Source organism: Kogia breviceps, chromosome 8 (genome assembly GCF_026419965.1).
Source record: "Kogia breviceps isolate mKogBre1 chromosome 8, mKogBre1 haplotype 1, whole genome shotgun sequence".
Taxonomy (NCBI): Eukaryota; Metazoa; Chordata; class Mammalia; order Artiodactyla; family Physeteridae; genus Kogia; species Kogia breviceps.
In genome coordinates this window covers 24,008,809-24,036,471 of record NC_081317.1, presented here as the reverse complement: position 1 = coordinate 24,036,471, position 27,663 = coordinate 24,008,809, and the positions used below count along the sequence as shown (strand labels likewise).

At 42.0% G+C, this 27,663-nt stretch overlaps 1 protein-coding gene across 2 annotated transcripts; it reads right to left on the bottom strand.

Annotated features, from left to right (window-relative positions):
* Nucleotides 1-25,810, bottom strand: FRRS1L (ferric chelate reductase 1 like). Of its 2 annotated transcripts, none has more exons than XM_059072263.2 (5): nucleotides 25,533-25,810; nucleotides 14,189-14,273; nucleotides 11,981-12,119; nucleotides 8,437-8,683; nucleotides 1-5,841 (listed from the first exon to the last, which is right to left on the bottom strand). In XM_059072263.2, the coding sequence occupies exons 1-5, from the start codon at nucleotides 25,768-25,770 to the stop codon at nucleotides 5,819-5,821; spliced, it is 732 nt and encodes a 243-aa protein (XP_058928246.1). In that variant the 5' UTR covers nucleotides 25,771-25,810; the 3' UTR covers nucleotides 1-5,818. The 2 variants fall into 2 exon arrangements, with proteins under 2 accessions (XP_058928246.1, XP_058928245.1); XM_059072262.2 differs by having other exon boundaries at nucleotides 1-6,454; nucleotides 25,533-25,804.
* Between the last annotated feature and the right edge of the window lie 1,853 nt (nucleotides 25,811-27,663).

Here is a 27,663-nt window from a genome sequence, read left to right as displayed (position 1 = left end):
TAAATCAATAAAGAATTATAAACTTTAATTACATCAACAGGAAGAACTTCAAACCATGTTGAGAATTTATATTTTAAAATTTAAATCCAGTCAATATATTCTAACTCTAACATAGCCCTCTAAAGATAGAAGTACTTGTGACGGCACATGGGCAGAACAATCATTTAGGTAGCATCTAGGAATATTGCTACAATTACTTTACATAAATAGAAATCCATGTCTTTATTAGTAAGGTACCACACATCGTAGAGTAAAAATCCACGTAGGACAGGCTTATAAATATACATAAATCTCAAAATCAACCACAATTGAACATTAGGTACACAATTATTATAAAACAAATATAACCCATCAATGTCCAACTAAAGGCATAGTTCTTACAAAATAGTATTTTACAGACAGTCGCAAAAAAGTATATTAATACTCCTGGAGCCAGATTGTTCCAGCATATGAGCGCATCTGGGGGAATAAGGCAGGTGGAGAAGGTGCATTTACTCTTCCAGGTGGTCAGGACATTCTGTGTGATGAAATGTTAACGGCTTTAGTGATCTGGGTGAATGGCACAGCCGCCACGCACCTCGTAACCCTCGAGAATCCACGGCCCTCCAGAAGAACAGAACAGCTATTTGCCTAAGAGCCAATATCCAGGGGAAAACGGAAAACATTAGTTGAATATCAGCATACTTTAAGTGAAAAACCCCAAAGTGCTTGATGGTTCACTTACATTTTTAGTCACATTTAAAATCACGTTAATAGCCACTATTTTCATGAAAAGGAATTTATATTTATCTATTAAATATGAAAACAACCAAGTACAACTTGAAACTAAATAACTGATTAACTGAACAAGAAATCTAATTAAATATAAAATGTGGATAGGTTGCATCTACATGCCATTGACTCAGTTCACACTAGACTTAGTTTCTTAACTAATGGTATAGAAAAGTCAAACTCAACAATGATACTTTATTTTATATGTTCTTAACAAGTTATAGAATGTTGAATGGAGGAGGCAAGGTTTAATAATGGATCCAGGAACCCTTTCTGCAAACGAAATGACTATAAACTCAAGGGTAGTTTGGCCTGTAATACATACAATGTTTTCTCTCTTGGGTTTTGAAGTATTTACAAGATCAGAACCAGAAACAATCCTGACAAAGACCTTCAAATGGCCATGGTATGTGTATATATAGGCATTTATGTATAAACACATACAGACCTCATCACGTATGTACAAATATATATACAAACACACTGAGAATAATCAAACTGTTCACTAAACATAACCAATTCTATTTAGAGAACAATACAGTTATTTACAGCAAAGTATTCACATCTCAGCATTTGACCTATTGCGGTGGTTCTCCAACATGTTTCCATTATGATACACAAGGTGATGCCATAGTCACGAGTAAAACACTCCCATCCCGTGGATGTAACAGATTTAGATAATACTTTAAAATTGTCTAGAGGAAAATAAACTAGTCTGAACATTGTACAGTTGACCCTTGAACAACATAAGTTTGAACTGTGCAGGTCCACTTATACATGGATTTTTTTCAATAGTAAATACTACAGTGCTACATGTAGTAAGGCTGGTTGCATCCTTGGACCATGTGACCATGGATAGGAGGAACCTCAGACATGGGAACCACATATTATGGAGGGCTTACTGTAAATTATAGGTGGATTTTCCACTGCCTAGAGAGTCAGTGCCCCTAACCTCATGCAATGTTTAAGGATCAACTGTAATCCACACCACGAAGACCAACTGCACAGTGAAAGTCGTTCACGATTGGCACAGCTTAGATAAAATAAAACTGCTGCTTACCCAGCTCTGACTTTACTGACACCTCTTTCACATCAACTCTGGAAAACATATTAGAATGCAAATTCTACTGGGAATGCATTATCAAGATAACAATCCATCAACTATAATTTATTTTACTAGATAAATTAGATATAATTAACTAATATATAATATATAATGTATTACTGGTTAATTATATCTAATTATATAATTAGATATAATTATATCTAATTATATAATTAGATATAATTAACCAGTAATACATTATAATACATTACTCGCTGTGTCCTATACAAATGATCATGACACCTGGGCGTGCCTCTTAGCTGAGAGCAAGGGTAGGAAAACTACAGTCCACAGGCCAAACCCAACCTGGCTGCCTGTTTCTGTATGGTCTGCAAGCTAAGAATGGTTTTTACATTTAAAAAGTTTTTTTAATCTGAAGAAGAATATTTGTGACATGTGAAAGTTATATAAAATTCAAATTTGTGTCAATTAAGTTTTATTGGAACACAGGCATGCTCACTGGTTTACGTATTGTCTGCAACAGAGTTGAACAGCTAAAAGACTGCAAAGCCTAAAATATTTATCATCTGGACCTTTACAGAAAAACTTTGCTGACCCATAGGCTAGTACTAAGAATAATACACAACCTCAGTGGTAATACCTCTTAAGCACAAAATCCTGAATATAGACTGTAAACTTAATTACAGAAATAGTAAAAAATATGTGGGATGGAAATCCATCCCTGAGTTGTCCAAACTTTCCGATTTCCTTGATGACAAAAGCCAACTTACGATAATTAAATATGGCTCCTGCATTTTGTCTGAAATCATGTTTGCAAATGCATCTTTGAAACTACAGTGGAGCAAGAAAAGGGCATTGGACTCCAAGTTAGAAGACCTGGGTTTTAGGTAAGTCACTTTTAAAAATTAACTAAGACAAATACATTCTAGTCTTGTCCAATCTGTATATTTTTTTAAAAATTTTTTTGGCGGTACGCGGGCCTCTCACCGCTGTGGCCTCTCCCGTTGCGGAGCACAGGCTCCGGATGCGCAGGCCCAGCAGCCATGGCTCATGGGCCCAGGCGCTCCATGGCATGTGGGATCCTCCCAGACCGGGGCACGAACCCGTGTCCCCTGCATCGGCAGGCGGACTCTCAACCACTGCACCACCAGGGAAGCCCTGTGCATTATTTTTTAAAACTACTAAACACACTAAAATGACTGGTAAAATAAAGAATCAAAATGTTTTTGAGAAGAGAAAAAACTGAAAGTAAAATGTACCCTTTTCCCCAAATATAACTATAAAAAGTCCTTCTATTCATTATAAATTGCTAAAGGGGAAAAAAAAAGCACCTGGCTAATTTGAGTGTGGATAGCAGGTTCCACTTAATAAAATTTTTAATGAATGTGCATGATGGAAATCACATCACCTCCCTAGGTCTCAGCTGCCCCTCTTTAAAATAAGTGCATTGGATAAAATGTCATCTAAAGTCCTTGCCAACACTGGTAATTTAGGCCAAATGCCTAGCCTCAGTTTCTTCATCTCTAAAATTGGACTAATAATAGAATCTACTTCCTATGGTTGTTGTGAGGATTAAATGAGTTAATCCTTGTAAAGTGCTAAGAAAAGCACTAAATACATTTAGCAGACATTATTATTCTACTTAGGCATTTACAAAAACACACTGGTTGGGTTTCTCCCCTGTAACAAGTACTATGTTAGAAAATGGAATACAGAGATAAAATACAAGTTGATTCTCCTACATTATGTAAGAACGAATAAAATTGGAGTCTATAGAGTTTTAACTTCAGTATGTCTATAAACTGATGATTCTCTGGGATGACAGTTAAATGCTGTTCTGCATCCCTGGTCTGTTGAATTCCCATTTCTGAACAATGATCATTGTTAAAAATAAATGTCAACTCTGTTTTACAGGGCAAAACAGCGTTGTTAAGGAAGATCTTTCGATTTATGTTTCAAGAGACAAAAGTTCAGTGTTTGCTAAAGGAGTGATCACAGGTCGAAGAATAAAAAAATGTCGGCCAGTCTAGCAATGTATATGGAATACAAGCTTTCTGGACCAAACTTGCCATGGGAGTAGAGTTTCGTCCATTTATTCATTCAGCAAATGTTTGCTGGGCACCTACTATGCAGTCGTGTCTGTTATAAGGATGAGTAACAGGAAATGGTCCTTGCATTAGGGAGTTAGCAGGGAGGACGAGCCAGCAATTACAGGAAAGTGTGATGAGTAAAATAATGGGAAAGCCGAGTGTGCTCTGGGAGCGTTTGGCAGGGACCTGAACCTATTGATACTTAGTCCAGGGGACTGGAGGAAGAAATACTTACTCTGTGACCTGACAGGTGCATAGGAGTTCAGCAAGCCCAGGAATTGGAGGATGTTTGGGCCACAGGGAACGTCATGAGAGGTGAGAAAGCAGGTCTGAGGAACTGAGAGCAAGTCAGTCTTGCTGGGACAGAGCAAGGTGAGGAGTGGTGACAAAAGATGATACCGGAGGTAAACAAAGTGGTTTGCATTTCACACTAATGGAAATGAGAAGTCGCTGAAAGTTCTAAGCACAAATAGGCAAAACTGGTAATCCAAGGAAAAACAATTCATGAAACAATTAGCTTGACTTGAAATGTAAGCGGAAGGAAAATCCCTTAACTTATTCCTTCCCTGCCTGCTACAGAGACTAGCTCAAGTCTCGATTTAGTTTTAACCTATTTATGGCAGAAATGTTATACCCATGAGAGGGTGAAATATAAAAATATTTGCTTTCTTATTTACAACGTGGGTGCCTGCATACTCAGTGTCCTCACTGCTACACAACCACTGTAGCTTAGAAGGTGACGCACAGGCCATCCTCAGCCAAGGCTGGAGGGCTTGGTTATGAGTCAGGTGGAGCCAGGGACTTGAATCCGATGACTTGAGTTTGAATCCATCACTCGTTTGATGTCATTTCACCTCTGTCCACCTGCAATGAGGATTGTTTCTCCTACATCCCTTGGATGCACGCAGTAAATGTCACAGAATCTGGATGTTTTCCTTATTTTTGTTCAGTGCCAGAAGAATGCGAAAGCTTCCCCCATAGGAGAGGTGGCCTTTCACTTCTGACATGGATTCCAAGGATGGCATTAGAAATCACAGTCTCCAGTGTTGTTAATCACAAAAAACCACAAAGTTGGAGCCAGCTTTAAAGCAACGGGGTGGGGACTTGGGGGGGAGCCAGAAGACTCCAGAACTCTACAGTGGAAATGCCTCAGCAGCATAATTATACCCAGAGACTCTTTTCCTCTAAATGGGCTGTTAACTCAGTCAGTTGGAATAAAGGAACATTTGGGTTCCTTTGAAAAAAGAAAATGCATCAAGTCAAGACATTATTATAAATTATGCTGACTGCCAATCCAATTTACAAGTCTGAACATTTGAATGGATACTCTAAGTAAATTCACTTGATGGGTCATTTTGCATTTGCTAATTAAAAAAAAAATGTCATCTTTAAAATGTTTCTACTCCAAATCTCCACAATCTCCAAAAATGTTAATTTGTTATCAAAATGCCTTGAATATTCAAGATGATTTGTCTATTATAATACACATTTACTCATACTCAATATGTGGTGACTGACAACAGAATTAGCTGTAACCACAAAGGAACACCTTAATTTATTAAATACAGTGGAAGTAGAGTCCAAATTCTAACTTCTAAGAATGCCCATATTTTTTGTTATCATTAATATAATTTTACATCTTCAGGAACACTCACAGTTCCATTTCTAACCTTTCCAAGCAGCAAAAAAAAATGTGTTCTTTTAGCTACTTACTAATCCAGAAGGCACTTCAAATAAATATGAACCATTTTCATATCACTATTATCTCCATCATTCTCCTCATTAGCTGTGTAAGTATCCAAATGCCTTCATGCTTTATGAAAATTTGAAAGTTCTTCTGCCTAAAAGGCTGACTGTGAACTTGGGCCATCCAGTGAAGTTCTCCTTAGTATTACTCCAAGTAACTCTCTTGAGCTGTAGTTGGAAGAGTAAAGGTTGTTTAGAGACATGGTTTCTATGCCTAGCTTTCTCTACCTCGCTATGTGTTATCTGACCAAGTAGCCAAGGCTACATGGCACGAGAGTCATAAAAAGGGAGCCTTCCTGGGTCTCAAATCCCATTCAGTACGATGGCAATAATAATGTTCATCAAGCCAACTCAGAGATGTTGAGAAGCTCAAATAAGAAAACGTATTTGAAAGTGAATGCTTAGAAAAGTTTTAAGTACTTTCCCAAAGTATGGGGTCATTATTAAACAATCCTCTTCGCTTAGAAAAGAAACTTGCTCTTTCTTCCAGAAAGCTGAATGTATGTCTTTTTTTACATAATAGAAGCTAAAATTATACTGCATATTTTTTAAAAATATACTAAAGACTTTCTAATAATGCATTGAATCTGTTGGCTTTGCAGCTGTGGTTAAGGGGTTCCCATCAATAAGTAGAAGGTCAGGGCAACAATGAGAAGCAGACAGAATGGAGAGGAGAAGGTCTGATAGGCAGCTGATGGCATAAAAATGTCCTCATACTTGTAAATACTGACAACACGCTCTGAAGTCGGTGGTGAGTCTATATCATGTCGGGTGATGGAGCCTTTAAAGAGGAAAGAAATAAAAAGGAAGGGGCAATAGAAAAAAGGAACAGATTTAAAATGATACATGCAAACCACAGAAAAACTAAACTTCAAAGAACAAGAGCTACTATTTTTTTTCCAGATATATTTTTTATGTATGGCTCATTAACCACTCCTGACCACATGGACTCCCTTGCAGATGGAAGTCTATGAGATATAAAGTGGTAGCCTGCCCAGGCCAGACCAGAGAGGGTGTGGTGTGCTGTGTGTCTGTATGTCTGCACGTCTGTCTGGCAGAGTGGTGTGGAATGGTATAGAAAGTAAGAGGATTAAGATACCAAACGAGTCTTTGGATGGGAAACATTTTTTGACCTGGTTAGAAGAGGAAAGAGGGGAAAGGCTGTATGCAAAGGCTGCTTAATAAGCTGAAATTGATAGGAAGGGCCTGACCTTTGGATTAACCCATATGAAATTTAGGAGACTAAGGCATATGAATTTAGAGCAAAGATCTCCTTGCAAATAGGGCTCAGAGTGAGGGCTTTTAAGGTACTAGAGAAGCTGCGTCCAACTGGACATGTCAAGCCCCTGCTGCAGTGTCCGAGCTGGCTCCTGTTAACACAAACCAAACTCCTCCGGCTGGCAAGAGTTCTTCTCTCAACTGGTCCCATTCACCTCTCCTCCCTAACCTCATCAATCATTGGTCACCTACATAAATTCCCAGGCTTAACTATGTACCTCCAATTCATACCTTTCTTGAGGGAAAGGCTAGATACAGCTACCAAAGGCAGAACCAAACTCAAACCCAGAGTTTTAGATTCCAAATCCCATCATTTAAAATGAGTTCATTTCTCCAGCCTAAGACATAGTTTATTTCCCAGGGCATTGAAAGTACTCAAAGGTATAACTGTAGGTCCACTGTCGGTAACCTGGGAAATACGCAAATGTAAAAGGTGTCACAAATCTGGTGGCTTCCATATGTTTTCCCAACTAGAAACAGGCAAAAAAAAAAAAGGGGGGGGGGTATAAAATCTCCAATCGGAGATCAATGGGAACAATTTGAAGAGGAAAAAAAAGATCCAGATTAGGCAACGGATAGTTGATGAGAAAGATGCAATTCCCAGAATGAGTTCTCATACAGGGATTGAGAACAGCTCAGTTCCATCCTTGGTCACGCCATCAGGCTGATGAACCAGGAGGAATGCTGTAGACACAGTGTAACTTGATTTTAGCAGCCTCTCAAAGGCCTCATGATATGCTTGGGTCACTGTTGGGGAAATGCTAAAGAGCCTTGCCGCCCAGAGTGAGGTCATCAGTGGACCAACTTGTTAGAAATGCAGAATCTCAGGCCCCACCCTAGACCTACTGAAAACTGCATTTTAACAATATAGCCAGGCAATCCCCATACACATTAAAATTTGAGGATGGGCTAAACAATAGGATAATTTGGTAGATTTAGGACCACCGGAATAGTCACAAAGTGAGTGTCAATCTCTAGAGAAGCCACCAGAGGCCCTTTCCTGTTCAGTATTTTCTACTTAGAGTGTAGGAGTTAAGAGTACTCACTGATTTTGAAGTCAGACAGATCTAGGTTTGAATTTCAGTTCTTCCATTAATTAACTATATAGCCTTGAGCAAGTCCCTTAATCTCTCTAAAATGAGGATGATAATTCCTACAATTCTGGAGGACGTGGTGAGGAGTAAACGAGACCAGTGTGAGAATTAGAGTCCACATACCATATACAGCAGACATATGATCTGTTTGATTAAGCACAGAGCTCATCATATACTATCTTGTATATCTTCCTCTAACTATGCATGTGTATAACTTGTCCATTTCTGTGTTCATGTGTATAAGTCCATTATAACATTCTGAAGGCAGAACATTCATATCGCCTTTCTCTCTTATGTCAGGCAAGTGCTTAGCACTCTCTCGCCCAGTAAATAAGGACTACAAGCAGAGCAGTGTCTGGTGTTTAATGCAGATACCAAAATGTAAGCTTACCCTGAATGGCTGGACCCCAGGCAAACAGATAATACCAACTTAAATGCAGATCAACAATCGTTTCATCTCTGGGAACGTTCACAGGCCGTTTAAATCTGCAGGTGACCCGATTATTCTCAAAAACTCCTTCCTCATCTCTGGCAGGATTTCTCTGAATCTCCTTTGCCCACTGGCCTACGTTATAGAAGTGCTGTACACGCACCCTGCCGTTGTCGTCGTGGACGCAGGCCATGACATCATCACCACCCTAACACGAAAGATGATGGAGAAAAAAGTCAAAGGTGTGTCTTTGGCAAACTTTTCTGCTAGGAAGAAATTTCACTCCGAAGTATACGATCCATTAACTCTGTAATTGGAAGCCCCACCCCCCAAAATTGTCCTAAAAGTCATTAAAAATCTTTAACCAGGGACTTCCCTGGCTGTCCAGTGGGCCTTCCAGTGCAGGGGGTGCGGGTTCAATCCCTGGTCAGGGAGCTAAGATCCCACATGCCCTGCGGCCAAAAAAACCAAAACATAAGACAGAATCACTATTGTAACAAATTCAATAAAGACTTTAAAAATGATCCACATCAAAAAAATATTTATTTATTTATTCATTCATTCATTCATTCATCCATTCATTTATTCATTTTGGCTGTACCAGGTCTTGGTTGTGGCACATGGGATCTTCGTTGCGGCACGTGGAATCTTTAGTTGCGGCATGCGGGATCTTTTAGTTACAGCATGCAGACTTCTTAGTTGCAGCATGTGAACTCTTAGTTGCAGCATGCATGTGGGATCTAGTTCCCTGACCAGGGATCGTACTCGGGCCCCCTGCATTGGGAGTGCAAAGTCTTAATCACTGGACTACCAGGGAAGTCCCCAAAAAAATCTTAAAAAAAAATCTTTAACCAAGTGACCAGAGTTTGTATCACCATAGCTGACATCAAGTGCCTCCTAATGAGCCATTTAGAGAAGAATACATCACCAGCTCTCCAGCAGTCCTGCCGAAAACACAGACACTAACCTAATCATAAGCAAACAATCAGACAAACCTGAATGGAAGGTCATTCTACCAAAAAACTGGCCTGTAATCTTCAAAAGGGTCAATGTCATGAAAGACCAAAAAGAAGAGAAAAAAGAAAAGAAAAGAAACTATTTCAAAATAAGTAAGACTAAAGATACATGACAGCTAATGGTGTTCCTAGACAGACTCCTGAGTCATAAAATAAAAATTTCTGTAAAGGGCAGTATTGGGACAAAGGGCAAATTTGAAAATGGACAAGTATATTTGATAATACTATTGTATCTGTGTTAAACTTCCTGAATTTAATAAACTATATAATGAAAAAGAATGTCTTTGATCTTAGGAGATACCCACTTAAATATTTAGGGTTAAAGGGTCATGATATCTTCAATTTAACCTCCAAAGTTTCCAGAAAATAATAAAAATAGTAAGTAGTAGCAGCAGTCAGAGTTGTTGTAGTAGCAGCAGCAGTAAAGAGACATAAAGCCTACGTGGCAAATGGTATTGTTTGTGAAAAAGTAATAGTGGTGACAGTTCCATACCATGAATGTAACTGATGTCACTGAATTGAATACTTTAAAATGGTAAGTTTTAGGTTATGTACCTTTTGCCACAATTTAAAAAGTTACCATTTGGTGAATCTAGGTGAAACATACATAGAGGAGTTTATGGTCCTATCCTTGCAGCTTGTCTGTAGGTTTAACATTTTCGTAAAAAACCAACCAAAAAAGTTATAGGTGTTCATCAGTTATAACAAATGTACCCTTCTGTGAGGGATGCTGATAATGGAGGAGGCTCTGCATGTGTGTGTTGGGGGAGTATATGGAAATCTTCTGTACCCTCTATTCAATTTTGCTGTGAACCTAAAACTGCTCTAAAAAATAAACTCTAACGAAGAAAACAGTAATGCATCATTTCAAAAAACGTTAAAGGTTATTAAAAAGGGGTTCCATTTTGCTTTTCCTGTGCATCAGGTTTTGAAAAATTTTAAATCTGTGCTTCTTGGAGTAATAGGAGAAGAAAAGAGAGACCTATATATATATATATTTTTTTGAGACCTATACTTTAAAGGCCTCTAGATAGCAAAATGTCAAACATAAAATCTGAATGCTCCTCACTCGACCTCCCTCCTCTGAGCCCCCTAATCTTAACAGCTGCTTCATGAGTGCAAATGCATTCCAGGACAAGAAATGGTCAATTGCACTGCAAGCCAGCTTCTGGGATGGCACACACCTGCTGTTTCTCCTATTGACCCTAAAGTAGGAGATAAGTGATATGAATTAGTATCCATGCCATCTTACCAGGTGGACCCACTGTCTTACAGCCTGGACTGAGAAGTGCATTCTTCTAGTGACTCTCCAAGAACAAACTCACTAGAGCTCTGACTGCTTAGCCTGATCCCCCAGTCTCTTCTTACCACCCACATACAACCTATGTCCAATCCACCAGCAAAGACTGTCAGCGTTACCTTCAAAACATATCTGAAATCTGAGTCCTTCCCACCACGCCTGCTGCCGTAACCCTGGTCTGAGCTGCCCTCCTCTCATTGGAAGAACCTCAAAACAGACCATGGGAAGAGAAGAAGCGTCTTGCAGAAAAAGCAGCAGCACACGCAAAGGTTCAAAGGCCTAAGAAAGTCTGGCTACTTGGGAAGCACCTTGGCACGGTGAATGGCAAAGGAGGACACTCCAGAGGAAAGAGAATGCAGCAGAGGCACAGACAGAAGCAGAGGTAAGTGATGGTCAGCTACCTGGGTTCCTGCCTGTCCCCGTTCACAGTCCTTTCTGAGGACCAGACGTGTTCTTGCCCATGCACACTGTGGAAGACTGAATCGTTGGACACAATTCTTCACTCCCTTGTTGTTATATTATGTACATACACCTTCACAAGGCTTCTTGCTAGAGGGAGTGTATTTCCCTGCCCCTTCATTCTGGGCTTGGCTGTGTGAATTACTTCAGGCAATGGAATATTATCAGCAGATGTGATGTGAACACAGGTTTGAAATAAGCTTGGATGGCTCTTGTGCTTCTGCCTCTGCCATGAGAAAAACATGCCTGGGTAGCTACTGGTTCCAGAATGATTAGAGAATACCTGAATCCAAGCCATGGCCTGGAGCCAAGCCCAGCTGAGTCCCAGCCAATCCACACACATGTGAGCAAGAAATAAACGCTTCCTGTTATCAGCCGTGTAGTTTTGGGGGCTCTCTTGCAGAAGTACTATGGAAATAACTAATGAATACAGGTACCACGAGACACCTTGTATTCTCATAACCAACCCTTCCATCTCCGTTTAAGCTAGCTTGAATTTTTTTTTTTTTAACTTGTAATCAGAGAGCCGTAACTAGTATAATTGTTATAAGGATTTGATCAATTTACTTGCTTTACTTTGAAAAAGAAAATTAAATGCCAGAAATCGGCTTCTCCCATTTAAAAGTGGCGTCATAACTTAGCGACACACAACCGTGCTCATTCTCTAAAGTCTGAAGTAGCGCAGCAAACTAAAGAGAAAAATTAGCTTCTATCGTGCTTCGTGTCTTACCATTTTCTTGTCTGAAGAGAATCCAACTGCTACCCAACCATCTGTGTCTGCACTCAGCTCAAATTCCACATCAGCCCCTATCATCCGGTAGCTAAGGAAGTAGTCACAGGTTTCTGCATTACAGCCCGGTTTGCCATATCTATAGGATATATCAAAACAGATATTACTGCTTCCTCAGCCACTTACTCAAAATACATTAACAGAACATCTGTGTGTCAGGCAGGACGCTAAGCAACATTAATAAATAAATTAGATCTTTGCTACCTGGGATCTCAAAACCCCAGTTTCACTCAGGAGAGACCATGGAGATGAACCGCTCCTCTTTATCTACCTGCAAATTGAGGTCCAGAGATGGGAAGGAACTTACCGAGTGAATCAAGCTGCAACAGGACTGAACCTGGGCCTCCAGGCCTAGCCAGGTTCTCTACGTGTTATTAGAGTTTCTCAAATATTAATTATTACTGAATTATTTCTGCATCCCTTTTAGAGAAGAAAAATTCTCTGAGTTAATAATTTAAATTACCAGTTCTTTTCACTTACAATTTTTCAATTAAACTACAAAATTAAACTAACAAAAATGGGCAAATTAAATATAGATTAAACTACAAAACCAGGAACTTTTAAATTCATAGCAGTCACGTGATAAATGATGTCATTTCACTGAAAGCGACTTTCTGCTTACCTGCATGTAGTGTGTCTGACTGGACTCTGCAGGGTCTTTATTTTGAGCATGTTCTTACTACTAGACACGACTCCACTCCCCTCCACTTTTATCTATCTGGACTGCTCCACAACACTTATACATACAAGGCACCAAACAAATGCCTCATCTGGTATTCACTGGGCGCGAATGCATCATTTATTCATAAAATTTGCTTTTGCTCTATCGGGTTACTTGGTGCTAATACAATTCAGACACTAAAGTATAGAGCACTGTAAGGTGGTTATCCAGATAACCAGATTATGCATTTGTTAATCTGTTTAAGGAGCATCACTGAGATGGAAACATGAATTTAAATTTTCTTCCAGAGGACTTGTGGATCCTTTAAGGATGAGCAAGCCCTAGTTTTAGGAACACTGCTTTACACCATTTTCAGAAACGACAGAAAATTGTAGCAACGGGTGGGATAATCTAAGCTCAGATGGAAGGTATCTAAAAGTACAGGATGCAAGGCTGCCAAGTATTGACGGAGGAGGGAGACAAGGAACATGCAGCTCTGCTGGCAGAGACCCTGAGAAGCTGGCAGGAGGTGTAAGCTCAAGACCACAGGAACTGGGCTGAAAAACCTGAAAAGGGTGAGGAAAGCTAAAAGAGGGGTGAATGGGCCAGAAAGCAAGTCTCCCTGAAGCCAGCAGGGCACTAAAATACCTTCCCTTCTCAAAAATGTCCCCTAATCACCAGAATTATTCTTTGCTGGCTATCTTCCCCAATAATCATATAACTAGATTTTTAAAAATTCCTTAGAAATACACTTGTAATCCAAAGAAAATGCAAAACCCCCATGGTTCAATTGTCTCTCCTTGAGCACTGAACCAAAAAATAAAAAATCAAAACATTCAGTGCAGTGGCCATCAAAATCTTTACTCAAGGACAATTTGTTTTAGAAAATAAAAGATTCAAAGAAAAGGAGGCTTTCCCAACAAAGCACAGCTGTCTAGACGGGAGGCCCACTGTCTACACTACTGTTTTCTAGCTCCAGCCCATCACGTCTTGACAGAATACTACTAATAATCAGGCAGGAACTCACTAGATCTGAGACAACTAGCTAGACACAATAATCAATGCGTAATGACTAGTTAGCATCATACAGCTACCCATAAGTCATGACTATTGATTTGAAAAGGAACTGGGTCTTAGGCACATCTATTATTGCCTGTCCCATCCACACCCCTGCTGAATAAGCAGAGACATATTCTGTGTTATGTGATTCTTTTTCATACAGCCAACTGGTTAGACACCTGAGCCAATGGCGTACGGTCATAAATGAGGAACTAGAGAAGAACGTTCTAGGGCCCACGGGCATGCTACAGCTCAAGGCTTGGAAGACTGAAACCTGGGGTGGCCATCAGAAACAAGCCGCATCCCTGCTGAAGTTATGAGGGGTACAGGTCCCTGGTTAGAGTGAACTGCATGCAATTTAAATACTACCTTGAGAAGTAAAATCAAAGTCTTGGCTTTAAAGTTATCCAACTCGCAGATCTACCAACCTAAAGCATCCCTTAGTTTTTCCACAGTCATCCACTTTGATTTTGGCAAATGGATCCACAGGAGGAGCAGTAGGGAAAGGGTAACCTGGCCAGTGAGAATAAATAATGGTTAGAAAATCCAGGAACAACGTTTCCAATGAGAAATGCTTCTTTTTAGTAGGTTGACTATTCTCTAGCGCACGCGTCTAGAAATGGTGAAGGCCTCAGAAAAGAGCTTTGTTGAAGCCTAATCACCCTTTTCATGAGGGGCAGGTAGGGGCACACATCTTTGAACCCAGCCTTACGTGTTAGCTGAGAAAGGGCTTTTTCCTCATTTACAGGTAAGGAGCCTGAGGCACTGAAAGAGGGCCTAATATCATACCCACTGTCCCCTGAGAGTGTGAAAATCACAGTTTTATACAATACACATGTTCTAAGAGAAAAAATAAATGAAACATTTCTATATTTGATAGCAGAGGTTTTCCATTTATATCGATATGTTATAATAGGATTTTTCTGTTTCTCGGAACTTCCGTTTTTCATTAAGCCGTATAGAACATTTTCTTATCTCACTAATTCTTTAAACACATCATTTCATGCATCTTTCTTAACATCATAATGCATTCAACCACACATCAAAGGAAAGCCTGCATTATGCTTCCAGTCTGTGACACAAATAGTTTTCTTCTAGGCTGTTCACTCCCTGCACCATGTGTGATTCATCTTGTATTCTCTGCCCAGCACAGTGCTTGACACTGGACATTGAATGATTGTCAAATGAATAAATAAAATCACCCATAGATATTAGGCAGTGCAAATACACTTTAAAAAATTATTGTATTAGTTTTTCTTTTCTCACTATTCTGAAGTCCTTTGTGATTTGTAATTTTTTTAATGAGGTTTTGTTTACTTTGTTTCATTAAATTATACTTTTTTAAAAAAGACAACAGCAGATGCAAACTATTACATTTAGAATGAACAAACAAGAAGGTCCTAATGTATAGCACAGGAAATTATATTCAATATCCTGTGATAAACCATAATGGAAAAGAATCTAAAAAAAGAATGTCTAGGGCTTCCCTGGTGGCACAGTGGCTGAGAATCTGCCTACCAATGCCGGGGACACGGGTTCGAGCCCTGGTCTGGGAAGATCCCACACACCGCGGAGCAACTAGGCCCGTGAGCCACAACTACTGAGCCTGTGCATCTGGAGCCTGTGCTCCGCAACAAGAGAGACCGCGACAGTGAGAGGCCTGCGCACCACGATGAAGAGTGGCCCCCGCTTGCCGCAGCTAGAGAAAGCCCACACACAGAAATGAAGACCCAACACAACCAAAAATAAATTAATTAATTAATTTTAAAAAGAATGTCTATATATGTATAACTGAGTCACTTTGCTGTACAGCAGAGATTAGCACGCCATTGTAAATCAACTACGCGTCAATAAAAAAAAAGTCACCAGGCCACATTTTCCTGGCTCATATCTGTGCTCTATGGACAGTTCACCTCTACTACCCTAGATCTTGATCACATACTAAAGTACAGCCCTACCTTTTCACCATCTTTAAGTACTTGGGCCATACGCATTACTTTTCCTATTTTCATGCTTATTTTATGCTAAGTCATAAATCCACTTAAGTACTATAGACTGAGTCCCACCTTGGATGAGTTTTTCGTTTTTCTCTTAATATTTATGGAGTTCGATGCTACTATGTTAAGCATCATCCTATATGTTCTTCCTCTTATTTCTCACTACAATGCTGTGGCTATTTTTTCTCAAAGTATTTATCCAGGAATGCAATGACTACTTAAGTTTTTAAGGTTCTATAGGTGTCTGAAAAAGACAATCTCTTGTAATGTTGCTTCTGACGCAGGTACACCATTTCCTTCCATCATCCTTACTACTTCCTAGCATCTAGAATAATACATCAGCATATAGCAAATTTCCAGCTCAATAAATGCCAGTAATTATTACTATTGGATTATTATTACTATTAAATTTTTAAACTAACCATTGGGTAAGATCGTCTCTAGAAGAAGAATGGGTTTCTAAGCTCCACATAAGAGCAAGTTTTGGAACAAAGCTCACTTATAAATGTATTGAACTAGTTTATTAATGTTGGTAAATGGCTTATTTCTCAGGGCTTTTCTAGCACTGATTTCCTATTTTATATGCTTCTAAATCTTGGAATGAGAACTTCTGTTGTCAAATGAATTTGGGCATCATTTAATAATATCACATTTTCTTCTCATTTTTTACTTATTTTTATTTTCTTCTCATTTTGTAAGATGCTTTGTTTTTTTAAGTATAAATTTATTTATTTATTTATTTATTTTTCACTCCACTGGGTCTTCATTGTTGCACACAGGATTTCTCTAGTTGTGGCAAGCGGGGGCTGGTCTTTGTTGCGGTGCGCGGGCTTCTCATTGCGGTGGCTTCCCTTGTTGCAGAGCATGGGCTCTAGGCACACGGGCTCAGTAGTTGTGGCTCGCAGGCTCCAGAGCACAAGCTCAGTAGCTGTGGTGCACGGGCTTAGTTGCTCCGTGGCATGTGGGATCTTCCCGGACCAGGGCTTGAACCCATGTCCCCTGCACTGGCAGGCAGATTCTTAACCACTGCACCACCAGGGAAGTCCCTGTAAGATGTTTTGTAATAAAGAATTTGATTGGTTTTTGTCCCTGGTTCCTGGGAGGGAGACTCTAAATCCTTGGAATTTCCCAATGGGTCTTTCTTATTCCTGAGCCCCTTGGGTTCACACCTGAGGTTATGCTAAGAGATAAGATGACTGAGAATGGGGACTGGTCACTAGAAAGACAAACCACGTGATTAGAGGTTTGGGGCTTTGAGCTAGCCCTGCCTCCAGGGAGGGGGTGAGGGGCTGGAGACTTGAGTTCAGTTCTGTAGCTAATTATTAAATCAACCATGCCTAGGTAATGAGACCCCAATAGAAACACTGGACACTGAAGCTCAGTGCAGCTTCCTGGTGGTGAACACAATGATATGCCAGGAGGGTGACAAGTCATGATTCCATGGAGACGAATCCTCTCCTTCCAGGACAGGACACGGAAACTGCATTCATGAGCCCCCCAGACTCTGCCCTGTGTGTGTGTCCATTGGCTGTTCCTGAGCTGTATCCTTGATACTAAAACTGTTATTGTGTGTACAGCCCATTCCTGAATCCTTTGAGACATTCTAGTGAATTATAGAACCCAGGGGGGGGTGTGAGTGGCCCCTGGATTGGTAGCCAGTTGGTCTGAAGTGAGGCTAGTCTTGTTGTGGACCATGCCCTTTAACCTGTGGGGTCATGAGTGCCAGAACTGAATTTCAAGACACCAACCGGTGTTGGTATCAGAATATAAGCAAAGCAGTATTATATTTTTTTCCCTGAAATTAAATGATCTCACTATTTGGAATAAGATAAGTTTGGACCACATGCCAATATTTAAGCTCCTGTATCTCAGCTACAACCCAGCCTCTACAGCCAGCTGTAGGATGGGCTAGTACTCTGCAAACCACATCTCTCCTTTGCCAGCTGGCTAGGTTCTGCCAAAAGAAAACATTAAAGGGAGGTTGGGAGGCAGGAGGAGGGAAAGACCATTTGTTCCTGTTCGATTGCTGTCCAATATGCAAGTCCTCAGCAACTCTCCTTCATCCTTGCACTGGCAGTCAGTTTGGGTTTACAGCTTTTTTCTAGACTCCCAGGACCAGCCTCTTCAAAGGAACCAGCATCAGCTGGGCAGACAGCCCATTCTCAGAGGATGGGCTGCACCTCTGGGGTGGGGGTGGGAGTGGGAGGTCCCTTGTCTGAGCTCTTGGTTCTCACAACCTCAAGCCCTTCTCTGCTCTCTCAGCCCCAGGGCACGTAGCCGCTTCCCAAAGTGCCTTTCTCTGAGCTCCCTTTTTGCTTCTGCAGTCCCCTCAATACCTTTTCAGACAGCTCCCTGGGCTGGTTATCCTGTTTTAAAAAGCTTAAAAAATTGGTCTCTGTCTTTCTGACTAAACCTTGATGGGTAGAGACTAAGTGCATTAATCCTTGAATAGCAATACAATGTAAATGTTTGTGAAAAACCATATCTTATTAGCAGTTATCATCTTGAAGCCTAGAGAATAAAGATGTTCAATTGGATCTGTTTTACGTGCACTGTACAATTTTATTGGAAAATTATGTTTACTGTAGAATTTTAATTTTTAAATACCCTAGGTACACAGAATTAACGATATTTCTTGATTTATGGAACACTCCGTTGTATGGACATACAACATTTTTTTTATCCATTCAGGGGCTGACAGACATTTGGGTTGTTTCTACTTTGGGGCTATTATGAATGCCGCCATGAACATCTGTGTACAAGTCTTTGCGTGAACATATGTTTTCAGTTCTCTTGGAATAGAATTGCTGTGTCATATGTTAATGCTACGTTTAACTTTGTGAGGAACTATCAAATTATTTTCCAAAGTAGCCACACTGTTTTGCATTCTTACCAGCAATGTACTGTAGGGGGGTTGGGGGGAGGTCCTTTTTTTTTTTTTTTTTTTAAATTACAGCCATCCTAGTGAGTGTTAAGTGGTATCTCATTATGATTTTGATTTGCATTTCCTTAATGACTAATGATGCTGAGTATCTTTTCATGTGCTTATTGGCTATTTGTATATCTTCTTTGGAGAAATGTCTATTTAGAGCCTTTCTCCATGTTTTAATAGGGTAGGCTGTCTTTTTATTATTGAGTTGTAATGTATTAGCTTTTTAATCTCTGCTGTGTCTAGGGTTATTTCTCCCTTTTTTCCTTCCTAATATTATTTGTCTTCTCTCTTTTTCTCCTTATAAATCTTGCCAGAATCCTATTTTGAGAGTTAATTTTATGTGTCAACTTGGCTAGGCCAGGTGCCCCGATATGTGGTCAAATATTATTCTGGATGTTTCTGTGAGAGTGTTTTTGGATGAGATAAACATTTAACATTTTATATCAGTGGACTCTGAGTAAAGCAGATTGAGCTGGGCCTCATCCCCAGCTGGACAGAACAAAGAGATTGACCTTCCCCAAGCAAGAGTGAATTCTGTGGCAGATGGCCTTGAGACTTGAACTATAACATCGGCTCTCTCCTGGGTCTCCAGCCTGCCAGCCCGCCCTGCAGATTCTGGACTTGCCAACCTCCAAAATTGCGTGAGCCAACTACTTAAAATAAACTTCTCTCTCTCTGTCTCTCATCTATATATACATACACATCCTATTGGCTGTGTCTCTCTGGATAACACTGACTAATACATGTATCTACTTCATTCATATTTTCAAAGAATCACTTCTGGCTTTTTTGATCCCCTTTACTGAATATTTGGTTTCTATTTCATTAAATTCTGCTATTTCGTTATTTCTTTCCTCCTACTTTCCTTAGAGTTTTTCTTTCTCTAACTTCACAATTCTTTGGCACTTCTCCTTTTCTTATATCGACGTGTAAGCCCAACAATCAACTGCCTCCAGGGGTCTCTGCCTGGACATTCCACAAGCAAAACAATTCCAGAAGCCCAACACTGAGCTCCTCCACCTCCCAAATGCCCCTCCTCCTGTGTTTTCTACCTTAGTGAAGAATACCACCACCCACCCCCAGTCTCCCAACCCTGAAACCCTAGATTCCTCCACCTGGAACATTTCCTCCGTCACCATTCCTTTCATTCCCACCCCGAAACATGAGCCTGCCTCTTGGCTATTGCACCGCCTCCTATCTGATTCCCCCACTTCCCTTCTAATTCTTCCACCAGCGCCAGGTTTCTAAAACAGAAATCAGATCTTGTCACAACGCCATTTGAAGACCTTTACTGGCGTCTCCCCACCCCCTCCTACCTCTCCTACACTCACGCGTCTTAGTCCTGAGATGTATGAGTCAGACACCCAGCCATGTCAGCTTCTGCTTTTCCCAGGCTCCCACTTTTTTTTTTTTTTCTGTTGAAGTATAAGTTGATTTAGAATGTTGTTGCTCCCACCTTTTTATTACTGGTTTTTGGTGGTTTTGTTTGTTTGTTCCTTTCCCTCCACTTTCCATTTTAGTGCTTTCTTTCTCTTTATCGAAAATCAAAATTTGGACGAAGACCAAATAATATTGGTTTGAGGCAAAATACCTTTTTTTTCTCCTTCCCTTTCCTTCTTCTCACATATGCCCTGTAAATCCCTCCAAAAACTGTTCTGTTTTGGAGGATGAAAGCCATTTCTTCCTCCCTTCAAGAGGCACTTATTTGCTTGGTTCATTTCTCCAGGTTCTCAACATGCTTTTGTTGTTTCCATTCTTGTCTAACTCGCAGCCACTATCTGTTCCTCTTTTGCAATCCCTTGAGCCTGTTTTGCCATACTCCACTGGGTGGATAATGGCTTCTCATTTGCTATTTATTGCTTCTAATTAACTGCTTGGATCACAGCCCTCAGGTATTAATTTGGTACTTAATTCCTTGAAGTTTTAACCAGAAATTATCTGTTCAAATCTCTGAGAGCTACTGCATCAGCCCATTTCTCTTTCTGGACTGCCTGAATCGTTTATGCTTATCAGAACCATATAATGAAGCAAAAACGTCAAGGGACTTTGTAAAATGGAACATTCCACCCACGTGGAGCCCGTTTAGCAAAGCTTTCATTATGGCATTCCACCACTCAGGAACCTGCAGTTCCCAACTGACTACCCCATCAAGTCCAAGCTCCTCTTTTCAAGTTTGCCCATAAAAATGCCCCATCCCGTCTGTTCCACTGCATTTCCTAGCACATGTGTTTAGAAGGGAGGTCCACAGGGACCCTCTCTTGTAAACAAGCGGGACGCCTCGCACCACCTGATCCATAAAGTCAATCAACAACAAACCCACCCGGTTCTCTGCTACTTTCTAGCTGTGTGACTTTAGCTACAATATTTAAACTTTCTGGGGGTCAGTTTCCTTAACTCTAAAGTGGGAATAGCAGTAGTATCTAAGTCAGGGTGTTGTTATAAAGATTACAGTTAATATGGGTAAGGTACTTAGGAAGTACCTTACTTTTAAGTAAGCACTTAAAAGTTAGCCCCAGTTAGTGTTATTATTGGGTTAGATTCACAGATGTGAATTAGATGTAGATTATTTACCTTTAAATTACTTACCTTTTCTGTGATTTGTTTTGGTTTTATTCTCCCGCCCCAAAACTATATATATATATATGCTGTTTCTACTGTGTCACTGAACAAGGTGATACTATCTTTGTTCAAACCAAAGTACAAACGAAGAGATACTATAAATGAAAAAAAAAAAAAAGTGTGCATGTGCCTCTGTGTGTGAGTGAGGGGTGGGGATCTTTTTATTCTCAGTACGTATATATGCACCACAAGGGGAAAAGCATCCCAAATGTTTATATGTATGGTGATGAGTTATGTATCCACATACAATACACAGCAGACGCAGGAAGAATACAGGCAGATGAAGGAACTCCTGCCCTTCCCCCCAAGCTCTGTTCTTTCCTCTACTGCCTTACTAGCTCTTTCCCAAGATGGGAAAAACTGTGGTCAGAACTCAATGGTCAGAAACTCATTGACTGGGCCATGTTTTACAAGTGGTCAGACTACTATGCCTTAAAGATAAGCAACCTTGAACGGTGTTCCTTTTTTCCTTCCTAGGTAGGGTATGGCCCAAGGGCAAGCCAGCTACCATCATCCAAGTGGCTGGCTGATGAGTCTCAGGGTTTGCTCCTCAGACCTGGTCTGTAAATCCCAGCAGCAAGGAAAAGGGAGCAGGCTTCACTTAGGACTTAACCCTAAGCCAACACCCAACTCAATGTTTTTCAGGGAACCCTCAGAATAGGAGGTTTGCCCATAATCATGTGGCCAATCTGTTTTATATTCTACTGTTGTTCTGAATATATAGATTCTGGCTTGAGAACCTCAAGGGTAAGAGGTCTGAGGGATAGGAGTCAAGCACCAAGAACCTATCCAAACTGTTAACCATAGAGAGCACAAAGGGTCACAGCATGGTGAGACAGTGTACTCTGGGAGAATATCTTGCCTAATGGCAGGGAATGGGAGGAGAAAAGCAGAGAAGCCCTCTGAAAGAGGAAGCAATTGAGCTGGGACTGTAAGGCTGAGGAGGATAGGCTAAGACAGTGGGAACCCCCAAGAATTCTGAAAACTAGCATCATTAAACCAAAATATAATTTAAATTTTAAAAAATGAACATGTTAGCGGGTGATGAGAAACATCCAATCAGCCAGTGTTCAGTTTGTGGCCTGGAGGTCTTGGGCGACCTGGACACTGGAGAAATGGTCTCTGGACAAGGTGGGTAATGGTCATTGGGCTCAACCAGAGTTTCAGAGAATTCTCCATGCCCACCCCATTATTCTCATTCCCTTTTTCTGATTTCATATCACTGGGCTACTTTTTCATTAAAAATTCAGTTTGTCGGCAACTTTGAACCTGAGAAGGGGGTACCCTGCATAGAGAAAACAGCCCAATCACTAGAAAAAGACAACCTCACTTTACTGATAGAAAGATAGAATAGTTTAAAGGTACTATTTCTACCTCTTCATTTGCCACTTCCTCCAAAATCAACTGGTCTCCCTCCTTCCTGCTCCACTGAATTCATCCCAGGAAAATCCACCCATTACCTCTCACTTCCTGAATCCATCAACTATTTTAAGTCTTCACTGGGACTCCCCATGGTATGGGACACTCTTCGTGATGCCTTTTTCCTTCGTCTCCTGGGTGGGAAACCATTCTGGGACACTTCCTGGTTCTGCTTCTCCATCTCTGGCAGTACCCTTTTAAGGCAGTGTCATTGATTATTTCTAAGGATCTTGGGAAAGTCTCTACTCAGGACCCACAAGGCTAAAGCCTAGGGCCAGGCTAATCTAGCAGACGTGCTTCCCCTGGGAGGCTCACCCCACAAACATCCCCACTAGCACCCAACAGATGGTTGTAGGATCAGCCTTTGAGGATAAGTGAAAGGATCAGAGAGAAGAGTAGAATGGACAGTGAAAGCTCAGAGTGAGGGAAAGGAAGGAGAGATGGTTGTAAATGAAATTTGGGTCAGACAGAAAATTCCAGATAAAGGAGTTGAAGCTTCATCCAGGGAGGAGGTTGGAACCATTGCAGATTTCTGAGGGTTAGAGCCAGGCTTCAGGTTGTATGTGCCGAATGGGTGAGAGTGCCAAGCAGACAAACTAGAGATTTGTACACATATCACAGGCCCCCGTGTAGGGTCACCTCACCTAAGTGCCCTCCCCCTTTTGTCTCACCAAAGTCTCTCACACTTCCTGGTTCAACTCTATAAAGCTTTCCTTTGGCCTGCAGCCCACCTGACGTCCGTGTTCATAAAAGTGCCTGGACTCTACAGCTAACTTCATTCTCTCTATATATACAAACTGACACAGAATCTGACCTTGTTCTCCATTTGTTAGGTGCATGTGCCCAATGAGAATATAACTTCTCACGTGCCACCTCTGAGTCACCTGGCAGTGTGCTAGGCCGACTATGAATAGAATAACTACGTGTTACACGCTTTCAAAAAGAGATGGATTTTGTACTATTTATTCTTTTATAGAGTGACAGATTCTACTTCTGCTTGTTGTTCCCCTACTCTGCCCCTGCATTCTTTCCTTCTCCCTGGCCACATGGCTGCCCAGCTAGAAGACTCTAGCTGGGAAGAGATGTGACCCAGCTCTCATAGGCTGGTTGCACAAATCACTTTGCAGCCTCCCTTGCAGCTAGGTCATGTAATTAGGTTCTTGCCAAAGGAATGTGAGCAGCAGTGATTTGTGCAACCAGCCTAAAAGGTAATCGTTTGTCCTGAACTTCCTCGCTTTCTCCTTTCCTCAAGCTTGAACAAAGATGTGCAAGCAAACTGACTTCCACACAGATGAGGACAAAGCCTTAGAGGGTGGGGGAACTACATCAGGGAAAGAACCTAGGTCCTTGAATGACCTTGTGGAAGAGAGCTGGACCACCTGCCCAGACCAGCCAGACTCAAGTGAAAGAAAAATAAACTATATTATTTAAGCCACTGTATGTTGGGGGACCCCGTTTCAGCAGTTAAGCATCTACCCAACTAATATATTTCCCCAAATCCGTTTCTCCATATAATACAGTAGGTCCAGTTTTTGAATTGGGCATATTACTTCCCAGATAAAGGCTACATTTCCCAGCCTCCTCTGCACCTATGTGTGACCATATGACTAGGTTGTGGCTAGTGAAGTGTAAGTAGAATTGTTACATGGGCCTTCTGAGCAATCTCCTTATGAAGTAGTCAGTGACCTTCTTCCCACCTCCTCTTTCCCCTGGTCTGGAAAGTGAATGTAATGGCTGGAGATGAAGCAGCCATTTTGGACCATGAAGTTACATTCTAAGAGTTGTGAAGAAGCAGAAGACCAGGATTAGTGTCTCCGATGACCAGTTTTAGACTGCCTACTTCTAGATTTCTTTATGTGACAGAGGAACTTCTATCTTATTCAAGCTATTAATATTTGTTTGTTGTAGGTAGCTAAACCTAATCTTAAGTAACAGATACATCCAGCATCATATCATCTGCTGGGACACACAACATTTCAAAGCCCAACTTGATTCTTGGATATTCCTCTTAGCAGAAGAAAAGGAAAATCACTTTCCAAATTGCACAAGTAAGAAGCCAGTTTCCATTCCTTCTGAAGAAAATCGGCTTGGCTTTTGTGCTCACTGAAAAACTGCCTCTACAGGGAGGTCACTGAGGGACAAACACCCTGTCTCTGGGCCCACCAGGCCCCAACAATGGTGGCTCACACTAGGGACACATGACATGTGGGAAAACAGTAGAGGGATGGAAGTGGGGAAAGAGATGTGACCCAGCTCTCACGGGTAGGGCAGTGAGCACGAACAGAACGCTGAGCTTGGGACACCAGCCACTGCCAATTTAGGTCCATACAGTCAGGGAGGAAACAAGGCAACATCTCTCCTTAAGTTGCGATTTCTGCTTCCCACCGGCTGCTCTTATCTCACACACGCTAGGCCAGATGTCGGCCTCCTCCCTTACCACCCCCTACCCCAACCCCTGACAGAGACAGAGAATGGAGGCCAGATGCTGAAAACTGGGGGAGCCTAGGCTCGGCCCCACCTGTCCGCAGCTTCGCAGGACTTGGCTGACCACCTGCCTCTCCCGGCCTCAGTCTCCCCACCTGTAAAGCCAGCAGCGGGTGGAAGGGGCTGACAGCTCTTGGGACCACTTGTCCAGGCGGTTGGGGAGTGGGAGCCACGCGCTCCCCGTCCGGGCCTCCTCGGCCGTGCCGGCGCTGCCTCCATTCGCATCCTAACCAACTGCCCGCCCCCGCCCCCGCTCCTGCCGCCTCCGGCCCCCGTGCCGGGTCTCCGCTCCCGCAGCCCCTCATCCTCCCGCAGCCTCACCCTCCTCGGACAGGTAGCGTAGGTCGTAGAACTCCCCCGCGAAGGTGCCGTAGGAGGAGTCGTGGCGCGGCACCACCTCGTCGGAGCCCGAGTCCCCCCGCGCGCGGCCCCGGGGCCCCCGGCCCCCGGCGCCCGCGCCGTCGTCCGCGGGGCTGGCGGCACAGGCGACAGGCCCGGCCAGCAGCAGCAAGAGCAGCGGCGCCCAGGCCCCCGGGCGCTGCCGGCGCGGCCGCGCCATCGCTATCCACCGATCCCGCAGCCAGGCCGCTCGGGCCGTAGCAGGGGCGCCGCGGGCGCTGGGCCGGGACTGCGCGGCCGCCGCCGCCGCTGCCGCAAGCACGCATCCGCCGCCTCCCGCAGCCCGCGCAGCCGCGGAGCCGCCCGCACCCGCCGCCTCCCAGCGTTGGTCTGCGCATCCTCGCTTGCGCCAGAAGCCTCCCCTTCTTCCTAGCATCTTCTCCTCCTCGCCCGAACTCTCTTTCTCTGCTTGCGTTCCTTCTCCCATTTCTCCTCCCTCCCCAGAGGCCAGCATGTTAGCATCACTAATCTCGGGCCCCACGGCAGACACGTGACTCAGGATGCATTTTACCAACATCCCCGGGAGACCCCAGTATACGTTCACATTTAAGAAGTGCTCCCCGGAGGGTTCACCTTGAACACACCTTGTCAGAGTCACTGCTTCCCCCACCTTGTTCCAGCACTTTTTAGTTTATATAAAGCACTTACTATATCCATTACTTCTTGGGATCATCACTGAAAAAGTTGAAATTGCAAGATCCGCACTTTATAGATGGGTAAACCGAGGTCCCTAGGGCCACTTTAAACATAGGTAAACCGAGGTACGAGGTCCTTAGGGTCTAGATTGGGCTGGATTCACATAGATTTTTGGCGTGTGCAGTCAGCAGAGGCTGTCGGTGCCCTTGCGTAACGCGCCCCCTTCAACACCGGGCACCTGGTTTACTGATTTCCCCACAGCGAGCACGTACAGGCCTCGGCAGGCCCAGAGGGTGGAATTCCCAACTTTCCCAAATCCATTCCTGCCGGTATCAGTTCACTTCCGTTTATTTACTCAGCCATTCATTCATTCATTCATTCACACCGAGCACTTAACTACATGCCAGGCCTTTCCAAATGATGGTTTTGGAGTGATAACACATTCAAACTGCTAAGCTGTTTTCCGCTAGAAAACATGGATACAATTCTTTTTATGCTAGTATTGCAGATCCAGCATTCGAGCTGGCTTTTAAATTTTATTTTATTGCATAAACAAACAAAATAATTACGAAGGCAGAAAAGCATAGAGGTTTCAAACGTAGGCCCAGAAGTCAGGCAGTGCCGTGTGGTGATCAGTAACCTCCATGATGCACTGCAGGTTAGGTAAGATGATAGAGGTGAGGCTCAGTGGTATTGAATGAATACCTAAATTTATAGTATTAAACCCTATGACAATGAACGAATGAATATGCCTATGGTTATGAAACACAAAAATTCAAAAGAAACTAGTGATTACAACCTTTTTTGGCCCAGGAGAGATGGGAGACAGGGGACTGCTGTGGAAAGTGAGAAGTTTTGTGTGACCCAGAGGTCATATGTTTGATTTTAGGTATCAGTTAACACTGATGGTGGGTTGTCCAATTGGAGTTTAAACGTGTTTATCCTGACAGGTGATTCAGGTATAATTCATGGAAACCCTGGGCTTCACTAGGTCTCCCAATATTCCAGTCGTTGTAAGAAATATGTCAGATTTACAGCTTGAAAAAGGTAAGATGAACTATAATTACTTTAAAAATCAAAACGAAGACATGTCTTTCCCCAAAACATAGCTTTCAGAGGATAAAATTCTAAAATATAAGAAATCCAATCAATTGAAAATCTGTTAGAGTAGTCCTACAAGAACAAAAAAAATCCAAAAAAAATCTTATTGTTAAAAATTGAAATGTCTTTCTTTTCATCTTCCTGTTTATCAGGAAAGATATGGGCAATTTTAAATGGACCAATGTTTAGCAAAAAAAGCAAGCATTGGACTTCTGATTCTGGTGTTGATTCACTGGTTTGGGAATCCAAGCTGTTATCTATTACTTTATTTTTTATTCCTTTCATTTTAATTAATACAATTAACAGTGATGGTGCC

Bases quoted from the DNA above. Each gene is read 5' to 3' on its own strand.
- FRRS1L (XM_059072262.2), bottom strand. From the start codon at position 25,770: ATGGCGCGGCCGCGCCGGCAGCGCCCGGGGGCCTGGGCGCCGCTGCTC. The intron at 8,684-11,980 runs GTAAGACACGAA...CTTTCGTGTTAG, and splicing joins TCTCTTCAGACAAGAAAATG to GGTGGTGATGATGTCATGGC. The intron at 6,455-8,436 runs GTAAGCTTACAT...TCCTCTTTAAAG, and splicing joins CTGGGGTCCAGCCATTCAGG to GCTCCATCACCCGACATGAT.